Raw genomic sequence first — 13,425 nt, forward strand, 5'->3', positions numbered from 1 at the left:
GCAGTCTCCCCTGCCCAGCACCAGGAGGTGTGGTCCAGCACTGCCCCTCTCTGTTTCAGTTTTCTCATCTGCAGATGGAGGACTAAGGACTGGCCTGACTCCCAGGGGTCAACTGTGAGGAGGCTCCAGAACAAAGGGGCCATGAATAACAGTGGCTCCCCACTTGGGTGGTGGGTTGGTGCAATGTTGGAAGCACAGCCTGGGGTGTGAGAAGGAAGCTCTGTTCTGGAGTGTGCTTGTTGGGGTAGAAGGTGCAAGGTAAAGGAGGGTGCCCCTCTGGTGTCCTCAGGCTATCTCATGAGACAGAAAGAGACAGAGGACATCCATCATCCCGGACTGAGTCCCCTTGTTACTAATGTTCAGAGTTCTTGCCACAGTTTGGTGCGGTGCCTGTGTGGTCTGTTTAATGTCTGTCTCCCACCGAGCTGTAACACCCACCAGGAAGAACTCCTGCTGTCTTGCACACTGCTCTATCTCCAGACTTGGCACCCTCCCTGGCACATGGCAGGCACTACTGCCTGAGACAGAGTTTCAGACTGAAAAGCAGAAGCAGAGGCACCCTAGGGGCTGGAGACCAGCCGGGTGTGCTCACCTAACCAGGCTCCTGCTCCAGGCTGCCACATGGCCCAGGCCTCTTCCTCTGGGGTTCTCAACCTCCAGGGAGCCCTGCTGGGGTGAGAATGAGTGAGCTGTACCCAGTCATCCAAGGGTCACCTAGACTGGAGTGGTGGGTGCCCTCTGGCTGCAGCTGCCTCTGGGAGCCTGGAGGGGGAGGGGCCGCAGAGAAGCCCGTCATTGCAGAGGGAGCTAAAAATAGCCAGAAGAGATGATGTCATCAGGTTCCCACAGCTCAGCACCCCCCTCACTCACACACATACACACACATCCTCACAGACACAGATACACACAGACACAAGTGTGGGCATACACACACACACACACACACATATACACACACACACTCTGCTAGGGGAGGGAAGCTTCTGGGTTCCTGGGCTGCAGGGGCAGGGAAGTCTGGTGAGTGTGTCTGCACGTGTGCAGGTGTCTACGTGTGCCTGGGTTTGCATGAGTGTGATTGCATGTTTCTATCTATATGCTTATGTGCTTGTCCAGATGCATGCATGTCTGTGTGTTCATTTGTAGGCATGTGTATGTGCTGTTACATATGCCATGTGGGGAGGGCCATGTGCATTAGTGTCAGTGTTTATCTCTGTTTATAAGTATGTACTTGCATGCACCTGTGTTTGTTGCTTTGTATGTCTGTGAGTCTACTTATATTTACATGTCTGCATATGTTCATGGACTGTGGCATGTGTCTTTATATGTGTGGGCCCCTCTGTGGACCTTGGGCGCTAGCCCAGCCACCTTCCTGCCTCCCCCTTCCCCCCACCCCAGCCAGCACTGTCTGGGAATGATGTGTCAGTGAATTCTCTGCCGCTTCCTCCTCTCAGGGTCCCAGTCTCCGGCAAGCCTTAGAGTGGAAGGACACAGACACAGTTCATTTTTTCCTCACAGGCTTCTTAAACCCCAGGAGGCCAGGCCAAAGCTCTCAGACTTCACTCTCACCCCCACCCCTCAGGGAAGGGAGCCCTGGACACACACCCAGGCATAAAGTGACACCTCAGAGACCGAGTCCCTCACAACGTTTCCCACCACTGAGACACAATTCCATGGAGATACACCCCACAGAAATGCAGTTACACCTAATGACACATGGGCACACACTCAGAAATCCAAATGGAAAATCCCCAGGCCAGAGTGCTTAACACCCTCCCCCTTTCTGGACTCAAACTCAGTCTTGCCCCACCCCTAACCACCGCAGCTCAGCTGACAGTCCTGGAAAACACTGGCCTCGGGGAACAGCTAGGGGGCTGAAGGTGACCAGTCCTCCTCAGAAGCAACCCTCTCCTCTTTCAGGCTGCCCCTCACCCTCTCTCCTGACCTTCATTCCTCTTAGCTGAAGCCTCTGTCTGACACACCAGTAGCCTTACCCTCGACACACAGCCAGCCACAAAGTCACAATCTATTGCAGAGGCACACTCAGCCACATGTCTGCTCAGACTCCCATCTCCACACACACTCAGACACACACACCAACAGCTACTTCTGCACACTGGCCATCATAGGCACAGAGCCACATAACATCTCACATTCAAGCACTCGTGGAGTTACACTCAAGTAGTGAAATCTCTTTCATCCTATCTCTTTCTGATCTGTGCCTCTACCTCCCTCCTCAAGGATCTGGCTCCCTATAACTTCCAAGATGTCTATGGAGACCCTTTTCCCTGTGCTGCAGGAAGGATCCCTACCTCCCAGGGCAGATCAAAAGCTGAGGCCAAAGATGGAGAAATGGTGTGTGTTGCCGACCTTGTCCTGTCCTTCCATTGCCTAACTGTGATCCCTGCTGTTGTCACTAAAGCCCGCCCCTGGGAGCATTCAGCCCCAACCCTGCCCTCATACCCTGCTGCATATTTATCTGGAAACACCTTGGAATGGAGTAAGGCAGTTGGAGCAGAATTGATTGTATTTGTCTGCTGTTAACCACCCAGGGCCCTTAGGAGATACAGGTCCGGAGACAGCCAAGCTTCTGGACTAGTTTCTGGACATTTCTAGAAGATCAGAAAGCTGCCAGGTTGACGGAGGTGTCTGAGAACTAAGGAGAAGAAGGAAAGGGAAGAGTGTGAGGAAGACAGAAGTTCTGGAAGCTCTACTGCTCTTAGATTCACAGTCCCCCAAGCCCTCTGCTTTTAGTCAATATGCCCTCCATTAAGGCTCTGAGCCTTTAGGATGTCTGCTATCAAGACCCCACCATACTTTTGGGGTGGTATTTCTCACAGAGTGTGCCTCCTAGAATGCCTATGCAGGGCTAAAGTGGGGGAAATCTAATGGCTCTGTTTTGCCAACCCCCCCACCCTGCCTCAGGGCCCTTGGCTAACCTGGTGGTGGAAGGATCCACACACTGGTGGTGGTGACGGTGTGAGTGTTGTTGATATCTGTGGCCAGGGTGGCAAAATTGGTGGCTGCAGTGGTAGGAGTTCTGCCTTGGGGTTTCTGCCGATACCTTCTACGGCTACACTTGAACATCCTGGGAAATCGAGGCCTAGGCCAGCCCATCCCTGGCCTGCGGTAGCGGAATCTTAAGCCCCGGGGCCGAGGGGCACGGGCAAGCTGAGAAGGCCCCATGGGCACAGGGAGCTTCTGTAGTGTGCCTGAGGGCACTACTGGCCAGGGCAGCTGGGGCCTCTATGACATAGAGTCTGCATAAGGGCAGTGCCCTCTATTATAGGTCCTGGTCCCCAGCCCATCCCCATGGGTCAGACTTCCTCACAATTCTCTCCACGGGTGCAGCCCAAGGGCCAGAAAACCTCAGCTTGGCCCCTAGGGAAAAGGAACTCTGAGTAGGGGAAAATTACTCCCTCACTTTCTCATTTATCCGCATTAACAATATTAACAATATTTATTAAGCATTTACTGTGTGTCAAACAGTACTGAGTACTTTACAAACACTATCTCTTTAATCCCACAAAGTTTAGACTCTATCATTATTCCTATTTCATATACAGTCGATTCTCATTATTCATAGTAGTTAATAAAGTCATCACCACAAATAGTGCATTAGCAAATTGAGCCAATGCATCTACAGGGTTAGATTCCTACCAGTCTCTGGTCACAATTTTTTCGTCAACTTATCAATCAGAACATGACCTTGTTTTAAGTGTTTCTGTTTAAAGACACCTAATTTAGGGGTGCCTGGGTGGCACAGTCGGTTAAGTGTCCCGACTCTTGAGCTCCGCTCAGGTCATGATCTCAGTTTGTGAGTTCAAGCCCCCACATTGAGCTCTGCGCTGATGGTTCAGAGCCTGCTTGGGATTCTGTCTCTCCCTCTCTCTGCCCCACCCCAGCCTGTGCACACTCTCTCTCTCTCTCTTTCTCTCAAAATAAATAAATAAACTTAAAAAAAAAAGGTTCCTAATTTAAAATATACTGTCGAGTCATTAACATTGAACTCATAGCCAACACCACTATAACTTGTACCTGGATGACATATCATATGTCCTCTGTAAGGCACATCACAGGCTTCTTGTGCTTAGCAACACTAGACAACACTTCAGCATTATTTGATAAATGGCAAAATCATCAACAAAAAGCACAGAAATGCATAAAATGTGACACTAAATAGCCCACAAGAAGAACATGTGTTTATATTATAAGAGGTGAAACAAGAAGGTAGAGTATCTTCTTGTTCAACCTCAGCTGAGAACAAGAGAATGAGGCAGCTCAAAATTTTTACAAATGTCCATGAATGACCACCAAAGTGACACGAGTATTGGTTTGGGGTTACAGATGAATTTTAGTGAGTAGGCAAATTCACAGATATGGAAGCCATGAATAATGAGGATCAACTGTATAAGGAAATTGAGGCTCAGTTAGGTGAGGTCACACAATTAGAGACAGGGAGGGCTTCAAATCCGTGATGGCTCTAGGGCCCAAAGCCCAGACAGTTAACTCTTGCTGTTCTGCACTCATTTATTCATTTAATCATCCAGGAGGAGATGTTCACTAACAACTTCATATGTGCTGGGCTCTGGGGATGTAGATGGAGGTGACATGGCCCCGATTCTTCCTGAGTGAGAAGAGAAAGCCATGTGGATAATCAGTGCAGGTGGAGGAACAGCTAGGTCCCCAGGGGATGTAAGTTGCGTCAACCCTGGGTTTATTTCCTTTCTTGTAGGTGACAGTGTTGTCAATGGTTCTGCCAGGCCTTGCACTGAGTTGTTGTGGGACTATGGACTTGTCCTTTCTCCCTCCACACTCTCTTTCCCTCCTATTTCACCTCTAGTCCTCCTTCCCAGCCTCTGCCTTTTCTCTGTTCCTGCAGGAGCCTGCCAGCAGATTTTAGGGTCCTCAGCACCACCCTATACAGCCTCACACCTACCTACTCCCCCTCTAGCCTCTTCTCTTGCTATCCTCAGTCCTAGAAAATGGACCTTTCTCCCATCAACTTCTAGCCACTACACCCATAAACCCATTTTGCCCTTGGCCTTCTTCCTCAAGTCCCAGACCAAGGCCTCTTCCTCTGCTCTTTCTGGACATCAGCTCTTCCTGCCTTCTCAGAGATTCTATCAATATAGACAGTCTGCTTGGTGGTTAAGATACAGACTCTGGCACCAGGCTGACTAGGGTTGAATCCTGGCTCTGCCACTTATGAGCTGTGTGATCACGGCAAGTGCCTAACCTTCTGTGCCTCTGTTTCCCCGTATTTAAAAAGGGGATAAAAGAGAATCTATCTCATAGAATGGTTGTGAAGAGGGGGAAAAAAAACTATATATGTAATGCATTTAAAACACAATCTACACAATTATTAGTGTCCTCAGCCCTCCTCTCTCCCCTGCTTCTTCACTGCTTCCTCCCATTATAAAAAAACAAAACAAAGTGTCAACTATATTCAAATTTTTAAAAAATTTTAAAAGTCCACTTCATCCAACTCATACTCCCTCTGGTGATGACTCTTCCCACTCTGACCTCCCACTCTGTGGTCATTCTCATTTGTCCCAGAGTGGTGAGAAAATCTTATTTTAAAACTCTATATAACTATTCTGTTATACAGACCAGGACACAGAGGCTTGAAACTGAGTCTAAGAAGGGGCGCCTGGGTGGCTCAGTAGGTCAAGTGTCTACCTCTTGATTTTGGCTCAGATCATGGTCTCACAGTATTAAGCCCCATGTCTGGCTCTGCGCTGATAGCATGGAACCTACCTGTGATTCTCTCTTTGCTCCTCTCCCATGCTTTCCCTCTCCCTCTCTCTCTCTCAAAATAAATTTTAAAAAGAAAAAGAAAAATAAACGAGTCTAAGAAATGCCCCTGGGGTTGCACAGCTAAGAAGCAGTAGAACCAGCATTGGAGTACCTGGTCTGAGTGATTCCAAGGCCAGAACTTCCCCAGCACCTCAATGTCGGGCGGCAGCATTAGAGTGGAAAGTAGGACCAGCAGCGGAAAGAGGCAGGCAGGAGTTCAAATTAAACCCTGAGGGATTTTTGTAGAACGGGATTGCTGAGCCTTCAAATTGGGGTGATGTTTTTGTGGGACCACGGTGCCACCTGCTGGCAGAAAGGAAAGGGGTGCTTAACGCAGATTGCTTAGAATACTGGATCGCAGCGGAGGGGGGCGTGGTGCGGGAGCAAGAGAAAGGATGGGAAGGGAGCCGAGTAAGGAGGAAAGAAGGGAGGAGAAAGATGGGGAAATTGAGATTTTGCAGAGGGAAAAGGACTAGGAGTCATTTGCTGCTCAGAAGAGGGGGCAGAAGCTACTAAACCTTGGCCATTTCCTTGAAAGTGTAGATGTGCTTGAGTGTGTGTGTGTGAGAGACAGAGAAAAAGAAACACAGAGAGACAGAGAGACTTTAAGAATGTACCTCAGATGTTGCTTTGTTGTTTCTTAGTTGCTGGGGATCCGTCCACACATAGGTCAGAGTATGTACGTATGCATGTGTTTGTGTGCACGCTCACGAGAGCTAGTAAGTGTTTATGTACATATCTCTGTGTGTGTATCCAAATGGCAGCTTGGGCAGAGGTATGCGTGCCTGTGAGCACACAGGGTGTATGAATGTATCAGCAGATGTGGGCTAAGAAGCATATGTGCCCGGTGGTGGTGGAGGGCACCCAGAAATTCTGTGAGCTGCTTGTTTACCCTCAGATTTCTCTTCCTTCTTCAGATCAGGAAAGGTGTTGCTGCGGTTGGTGTTGCCAGGCCGACGAGGCCCGCTGCTCCAGTGGCTGTGGGGACAGATCTCCAGGCAGCAGGGGGCAGCAGGGCAAGAGGAGGCTGAGTGACTGCTGGGTGGGGCAGACGGGAAGGCAAGCAGAGGAGGAGGCCTTGAAAAGCCCTGCCCCGCCTACAGGTGAGCAGTGGTGTGTGAGAGCCAGCCCCGGCTCACTGCCTGCCCACTCAAGTGGCAATTCCCTGGAGTTGCCTGTCCCCTCTGGAGCCTCAGCAGATTCTTCTTTCAGAACTCACTACCAAGAGCCCTGAACAGGTGATGGTATAGGATAGGGATTATCCTATAAAGTGAAATCAACCTGTAAACAGGTTTGGGAAGCTGAGAGGCCAATGGGGAGGGTCCGGAAAGAGTCTAGGGCTGGGTTGGGAGAGAGGTCCAGGACATAGTGGTGCCAAGGAAGGGCATGAAGTAATCTGTAGTGTGGGGGCTAGGTTTGGGGCACCAGCGGGGAAACCTGGGGTGTTAGTATCTCAGAATGTCAGGTGCTGGTAGAGGTCTGGGGCAGTACAAAGAGGTAGGGGTGTCAGGAGGATTTGGGAAAAGTCCTGAGGTGTCAGAGTCTAGATTCAGGGGAATTTTGGTGATTTATGGGTCCTGGATGCTGGAGTCTGTTATGTCAGGGTCCAAATGGCAGAGCCAGTCCAGGGGCCAGTGGAGGCACGTGGCACTAATTCCTAACTCACACTTGTCTGCCTCTCAGGAGCCACTATGCAGTGCTTCAGCTTCATTAAAACCATGATGACCCTCTTCAATTTCCTCATCTTTGTAAGTATGGGGGTTGTGGGCTCTTTGGGGCTCCCTATAAGAGTGGGTCACAACCTAAGCAGAGCCCAAGCTGGGAAATAGGACACTGCTGTGTCCAGACTCTGTGGTGCAAATTTCCCATTATGATAGGGTACAGAATTCTCCCCAAATGCTGAGTCCTGGTGTCAGGAGCTGCCTGGCTGCTACACAAGTTGGGGAGGAGAAGCGTAGGAGAAGGTCCTCCCTTCCAGGAAGCTTCAGTCCAGATTTAGCGCAGGGCAGTGTAGGCTAACAGGAGCGATTGTCCCCTTTTATAGGGACTGGGGGCCCAGTGAGAGGAAGAGGTTTGCCCAAGCTTACCTAGTGATCAAGGAAATTCAGTGGCCTCTGTAGGACAGGCAGCTGAAAGGAGAAATGCCTGAAGACCTCAGAGCAGAGAGTCGGCCTCAAGCAGCCTTTATTCATTCAACAAACTTCGAGCAGCCTTTATTCATTCAACAAACATTTATGTGTTAAGACTGTGCTAAGTGCTGGGGTGAAAGGTGAGCAAGCCCTTTCTCTGCCCTTGAGGATCTCAGATCCAGCAAAGCAGATAGGCAGACGGTGGCAACGCACTGTGTCTGGCCTTAGCAGAGGGGCTATGGGAGCCCACAGGAGGGGCCTGAACCCTGGTCAGAGAAGACTATCTGGAGGAAATAGGTGATGCTGGGAATTTGCACTGGGTGAGGAGGTTGTAAAGCATGCAAAAAGACCCAGAGGCAATGAAATCGGATATTGTTCAGAAAACCAGGAACAGATTGTATAGGGCATGTTTGAGGAAGCTGAGTAATGAGGCATGAACCCTGGAGATGGTGGTGGAGATGGGGAGAAATGGACAAAGACAAAGGCCTCAGATGGTGGCCAAGGTGCAGAAGGGGGGCAAGGCAGACAGAGGTTTTGGAGGTAATATCTGTGGCTCTGGTATGAGCAACCTGGGGGATGTCCCACAGGCAGCTGCATACCCAATGGGGCTGCAGCTCTGGTTGGAGCTGGACATGGATATTTGGAAGTCATGTGACCACAAATGGTCAGTGAAGCCACTGAGTGGGTAAGAGCACTCAGGCAGAGTGACCTCTGAGAAACCCAACTTACAAGGATTATGTGGAGAAATGGCCACCAGGAAGCAGATAGAGAAAGAGCAGTGGAAAGAAATCAAGGAGAGCACAATCTCAGAGAGATCAGAAGGGCATGGCACACGAAGTGTCCACTAGATTTAGCACAGCATGGCACCACAGACCTTGGAGCCACACTAGAGTGGCTTAGAGTCAGTGAAAAGTGAGGAAGTAGAGACAGGAAGTGTAGATGGATTTTTGGAGAAATCGGGCTAGAGCTGAATAACCTGACTCCAATATGGTCCATGCCTTGGGCTTCTTTTAGCTTCAGGGCACTAGCCTTTATCCATATATCTGGAGAAGGCAAAGGGATCCCAACAATATGGAGATAGTAGGGGCTCCGGTCCGAGGGGGTTAAAGGCAAATCCGGTTTGGTTTCTGGCCTCTGTTGGTCAGGCTTTGCCAGGCTGGGCAGGGCAGGGCAGGGCAAGTCTCAACCTCCTTGAAATTTGACCCTTATAGGCTGGGAGCCCAGCTCTCTGTCCTTGGGCAAACATGCCTGGGATCCAGCCACAATCTGCCACCTGGTTCTAGCCTCAGTTTCTATAGCTGGGCACCAAGGTGATGTCAGGCTGATTCATCTGCTGATACTCTGGATCAGGATGGCTTTGCTCTAAGAGGTGTGGCATCTGGACAGTGTACCTCCTGCCCAGTCTGGGCCTCAGAATCCCCTGAGGTTTGGGGTTGAGCAAGAGAGAGCCTCTAAAAGAAACCCTGGCTGTACTCCCCCTCTGGTGCCTCAGTTTTCCTGTGAGGCAAAGAGAGGTCTAGGTTAGATGAAGGGCAGGCCTGGAGTTTGATCCTGGAGAGGGGCCAAATGGGGCCTCAAGGTAGGTGTCCCTTCTCCCCGAGTCCCTCTGCAAGGTTGGAAGCAGGTGTAAACCTCAGCCCCACCTCTGTTGCCATGGTGACTGTTGAGCCTGCTCAAGCTACAACCCCACTGTTTCACCTATCAGAAGACAGAGGCGTTTCACTCTGCAAGGAAATGGGGTGGGGGGGGGGTACCCTGCTGCCCTCATCTGCTTGTTTTCACTCCTAGCTATGTGGCTTGACCCTGACAGCAGTGAGGAAAAGTCTTGCCCTTCTCCCATCCTGTAGATATTTCTGGAACCCCTGATCCCATTTATATCTGCATAGGTGCTGGCTATGGGTGCCCCAGCTCCCATTTTTCTGGCTCTACAGAATATTTTCCTCCGTGCAGGATGAGTTTTTAAGACTCAGCCAATAAAGGGAGAAACTTTCTCATTTCCCATCTTCCTGACTCAACTGCATGGTAACGAGCTGCTTGCCCGCACTGTTTTATGGTCTGCCTCTCTGTCCCCAGCTGTGTGGCGTTGCCCTGTTGGCAGTGGGCATCTGGGTGTCCGTCGATGGGTCATCCTTCCTGAAGATCTTCGGGCCGCTGTCATCCAGTGCCATGCAGTTTGTCAACGTGGGCTACTTCCTCATCGCAGCTGGTGCTGTGCTCTTTGCTCTTGGTTTCCTGGGCTGCTACGGTGCTCAGACTGAGAACAAGTGTGCCCTCATGATGGTGTGTCAAACCCAGCTCCATAGGCCCATAACCGAGACCCGGGGCCCCCTCACCCTTGACACCAGGCTCTGGGGATCCCCAAACCGTGCTCTGGACTCCAGAGGGCCTCAGCAGAGGGGGCAACTGCCTTGTTTTAATGGGTGGTGGGTTACAATAAGTGAGGCAGGAGGGACTGTCTCTAAAATTCAGACCTCTGTTCCCCATTCAGTTCTTCTTGATCCTCCTCATCATCTTCATCGCTGAGGTTGCAGCTGCTGTAGTTGCCTTGGTGTATACCACCATGGTGAGGAGTGGGGATGGGGCAAGGGGGAAAGATCGGGAAAAACCCTGCAAGTGGGCTGTGGCCTGTGAATGGCCGCCTTCCCTACCAGGCCCTAAGCATTGACCTGCCCCATCCAGGCTGAGCACTTCCTGACGTTGCTGGTAGTGCCTACCATCAAGAAAGACTATGGTTCTCAGAAGGACTTCACCCAAGTGTGGAACACCACCATGGAAGGGGTAAGGTGGGCTGGGGGAGATTTTGGAGTGGGGAGAAAAAACGAGGCCCCACTGACCACCCTTCCCTCCTCATTTCCAGCTCAAGTGCTGTGGCTTTAACAACTACACGGATTTTGAGGGCTCTCCCTACTTCATGAAGAACCATACCTTTCCCCCATACTGTTGCCTTGACGATGGCAATGGCACAGCCACAGAACCCTGCACCAAGGAGAAGGCTGATGACAACATTGTACAGGTGTGGTATGGAAGGTTGGGGGCTGCTTTAATGTCCTCCAAGTGCTGAATGAGGGAGGGGTGCAGCTGCTGACTATAGCCCCTCTCTTCCCTCCTCCAAGGGCTGCTTCAGTCAGCTTCTGTATGACATCCGAACCAACGCAGTCACTGTGGGTGCTGTGGCAGCTGGAATTGGGGGTTTGGAGGTAAGGGGCATGAGGAGGCTGGGGCAGGATATCCCCACTGGATCAGGATGCTTGACCCATCTTGGAGGCCTTGCAGAAGGAGACAGACTTCTAACAGAGCTTCATGTAGAGTGGGAGGCAGGGGACTGAAGCGTAAGGACCCTGATCATATCCCTTATCTCTACCTATTCCTTTCCCACCAGCTGGCAGCCATGATCGTGTCCATGTATCTGTACTGCAATTTGAAGTAAGTCTGCTTCTGCCTCCGCCACTGGTGCTGCCACATAAGAACTGGGAAGAGGCATCCTGGCACTGTCAAGCGGCAGTGTTTGGGCTGAGGACAGGATCTAACAGTTTCATTTGGGCCAGAGTGGGCCCAGCCTTGCTGCTCTGGACTTGGGCCAAATAGGGGACCACCCCCTTCCGGCTGTGCCTGAGTTTTCCTTCCAATGGTGGGGTTGGGGTCAGAACCTCTAAGGCAGTCAGTTCTCCTGCCCATACTTCCAGTCTGTCCCTTAAACCCTTGACACCCTTTCAAGCCAATGCGGCTCTCAGTGATCCCAGCAGCCCAGCTGCGGGATGAGAGAAAGGCACCCTAAAACATGGACACATGCAAAATCAGCAGTCACCAGGCGGATGTGTAGAAGGCTCTTCAGAACTCATAACCCAATTAAAATGTCTCCGTTTGGAACTCTTTTCGCGTATCCTTGGAGAGGCAGGCCCATCTTGCCTCACTTGGCCTCAGATTCCTATGGGGCTGGTGACTCAGAAGGCCCCTGGAAAGGTCACAAGGGTGGAGGTAGATGCCTATTTTCCCCCTTCATTTGGATTCCAGGCCTGGGAGGGAGCCTAACAGGGATGACCAAGAGGGCATTCGGGGAGGAACTGGGGGCTGGGCCAGTCTGCCTTCCCATAATGTGGGAGGACTTTGACCTGAAACTACCCCCTCTTGGGTGGGGGCAGTGGACTGGAAAGCTATGAAAATAACAAGCCTGTGCCCAGGTGGGGGTGGAGAGACAAGAAATACTGCCAAGGCAATGGGAGGGTCACTTCTTAGGCTCTGGAATCCCTCCAGAAGCCCCCATCAGAGGATCCAAGCTGCCTACCCTTCTCACTCAGGCGAAGCCCATACCTGTCCTTGCCTTGGGGATTTTAGAAAGAACTTTGTTTATTTTGGTCTTGGCTTGCCTCTGGGACTCTACAGATCTGATCTCTTAATCTTAACCACCCCCAAGCTCTAGAAACTGTGCCTAGAAAGGCCAAGTGACTTGTTCCACGTCCACAACCTTCCCTGAAGGGCTGAGCCTTGACTTGGGCCCAGACTGTCTGACTCCAGAGTCTAGTGGGGTCCTGGCTGATGTGGAGTCCAATTTACCTGAAGGCCAGAATATCCCAGACATAGATCTGATTGCTGCTGAACCAGGACGGACAACACTAAGGAGGAAGGCTACAGCCAGCAAAACCCAGACTAGCAAACCAGTCCTCCTTACTCCCCACCTGGTTTTCCTAGGGCAGTCCAGAACTATTACCCCTTGCTGAGCCCACGAAGGAACAGCAACCTGGAGAGAACCACACAGTGCCTGAGAGCTAGTCCCAGGTCCAGATCAGGAGCCTGCTGGGGGGCTGGGCAGGGAGAGCAACTAGTCCCTCTCCCCACCTTCACAACCTTACCATCTCTCACACACCACCCTTCCCCAGGTACCTGCATGGAGGCTGCAGGGGATTTGTTTGCCCAGGGCGGGCCTCCACCACGTGAGCTAACTGCTCCTCAACTTGACTGTTGTGGCACCTCAAGCACTATCTCTAGCTCCAGCAAACACTGAAGGCGTCAGGGTGGCGAGAAATGTCGGAGCACCTGTGCCATGGTGGAGGGAGGGGTAGAGCTGATAAAAGGGCGGGAGTTCTAGTAAGTTCCTGCCTCCCTGGCCAAGGCTCTACATAAGGCACTCACCAGACTTACCTTGAACAGACTCTGCAGGCTGACCCATCTCAAGAGGTGTGGTCTACACTAGATCCCTTAAATGTCCTGCCACCTGCCTTAGACTTTCTTATTCACTCCTTCTAGACAGTCCTATCCATTTCCTGGTGCTTCTATGACTAAGTTAGATCTTTCTAACTTCTTTGGATCACTGGCTAGGTGAGAATCTAGGTGAGAAAATGATGGCTTTTCAGGCTATCTGGGTGGCTCAGTTGGTTGAACATCCGACTTCGGCTCAGATCATGATCTCACAGTTTGTAAGTTTGAGCCCCACATCAGGTTTGCTGCTGTCAGCTCAGAGCTGCTTCAGTTCTTTTATTCCCCTCTCTCTACCTCTCCCTTGCTC

At 51.2% G+C, this 13,425-nt stretch overlaps 2 protein-coding genes and 1 long non-coding RNA gene across 3 annotated transcripts; 1 reads left to right on the forward strand and 2 right to left on the reverse strand.

Annotated features, from left to right (window-relative positions):
• Positions 1–2,506: 2,506 nt before the first annotated feature.
• On the reverse strand, positions 2,507–3,235 carry P3R3URF (PIK3R3 upstream open reading frame). Its single transcript, XM_045477199.1, has 2 exons — positions 2,937–3,235; positions 2,507–2,653 (listed from the first exon to the last, which is right to left on the reverse strand). Exons 1-2 carry the CDS (start codon positions 3,181–3,183, stop codon positions 2,610–2,612), a joined length of 291 nt encoding a protein of 96 aa, XP_045333155.1. The 5' UTR covers positions 3,184–3,235; the 3' UTR covers positions 2,507–2,609.
• A 2,574-nt stretch (positions 3,236–5,809) lies between these two features.
• On the reverse strand, positions 5,810–13,374 carry LOC123597812. The gene is made up of 3 exons (XR_006712266.1): positions 13,062–13,374; positions 6,689–6,834; positions 5,810–6,099 (listed from the first exon to the last, which is right to left on the reverse strand). It is a non-coding gene; the product is annotated as an uncharacterized LOC123597812 (long non-coding RNA).
• TSPAN1 (tetraspanin 1) lies at positions 6,908–11,792 on the forward strand. Its single transcript, XM_045477198.1, has 8 exons — positions 6,908–7,034; positions 7,480–7,544; positions 9,999–10,205; positions 10,414–10,488; positions 10,605–10,703; positions 10,783–10,938; positions 11,039–11,122; positions 11,305–11,792. The coding sequence occupies exons 2-8, from the start codon at positions 7,488–7,490 to the stop codon at positions 11,350–11,352; spliced, it is 726 nt and encodes a 241-aa protein (XP_045333154.1). The 5' UTR covers positions 6,908–7,034; positions 7,480–7,487; the 3' UTR covers positions 11,353–11,792.
• Positions 13,375–13,425: the final 51 nt, after the last annotated feature.

The sequence above is a fragment of the Leopardus geoffroyi genome, chromosome C1, assembly GCF_018350155.1.
Source record: "Leopardus geoffroyi isolate Oge1 chromosome C1, O.geoffroyi_Oge1_pat1.0, whole genome shotgun sequence".
Taxonomy (NCBI): domain Eukaryota; kingdom Metazoa; phylum Chordata; class Mammalia; order Carnivora; family Felidae; genus Leopardus; species Leopardus geoffroyi.

Bases quoted from the DNA above. Each gene is read 5' to 3' on its own strand.
- TSPAN1 (XM_045477198.1), top strand. From the start codon at position 7,488: ATGCAGTGCTTCAGCTTCATTAAAACCATGATGACCCTCTTCAATTTC. The intron at 10,704-10,782 runs GTAAGGTGGGCT...CCTCATTTCCAG, and splicing joins GGAACACCACCATGGAAGGG to CTCAAGTGCTGTGGCTTTAA. The intron at 10,939-11,038 runs GTGTGGTATGGA...CCCTCCTCCAAG, and splicing joins CTGATGACAACATTGTACAG to GGCTGCTTCAGTCAGCTTCT.
- P3R3URF (XM_045477199.1), bottom strand. From the start codon at position 3,183: ATGGGGCCTTCTCAGCTTGCCCGTGCCCCTCGGCCCCGGGGCTTAAGA. The intron at 2,654-2,936 runs GTTAGCCAAGGG...TCTTCTCCTTAG, and splicing joins GTGGATCCTTCCACCACCAG to TTCTCAGACACCTCCGTCAA.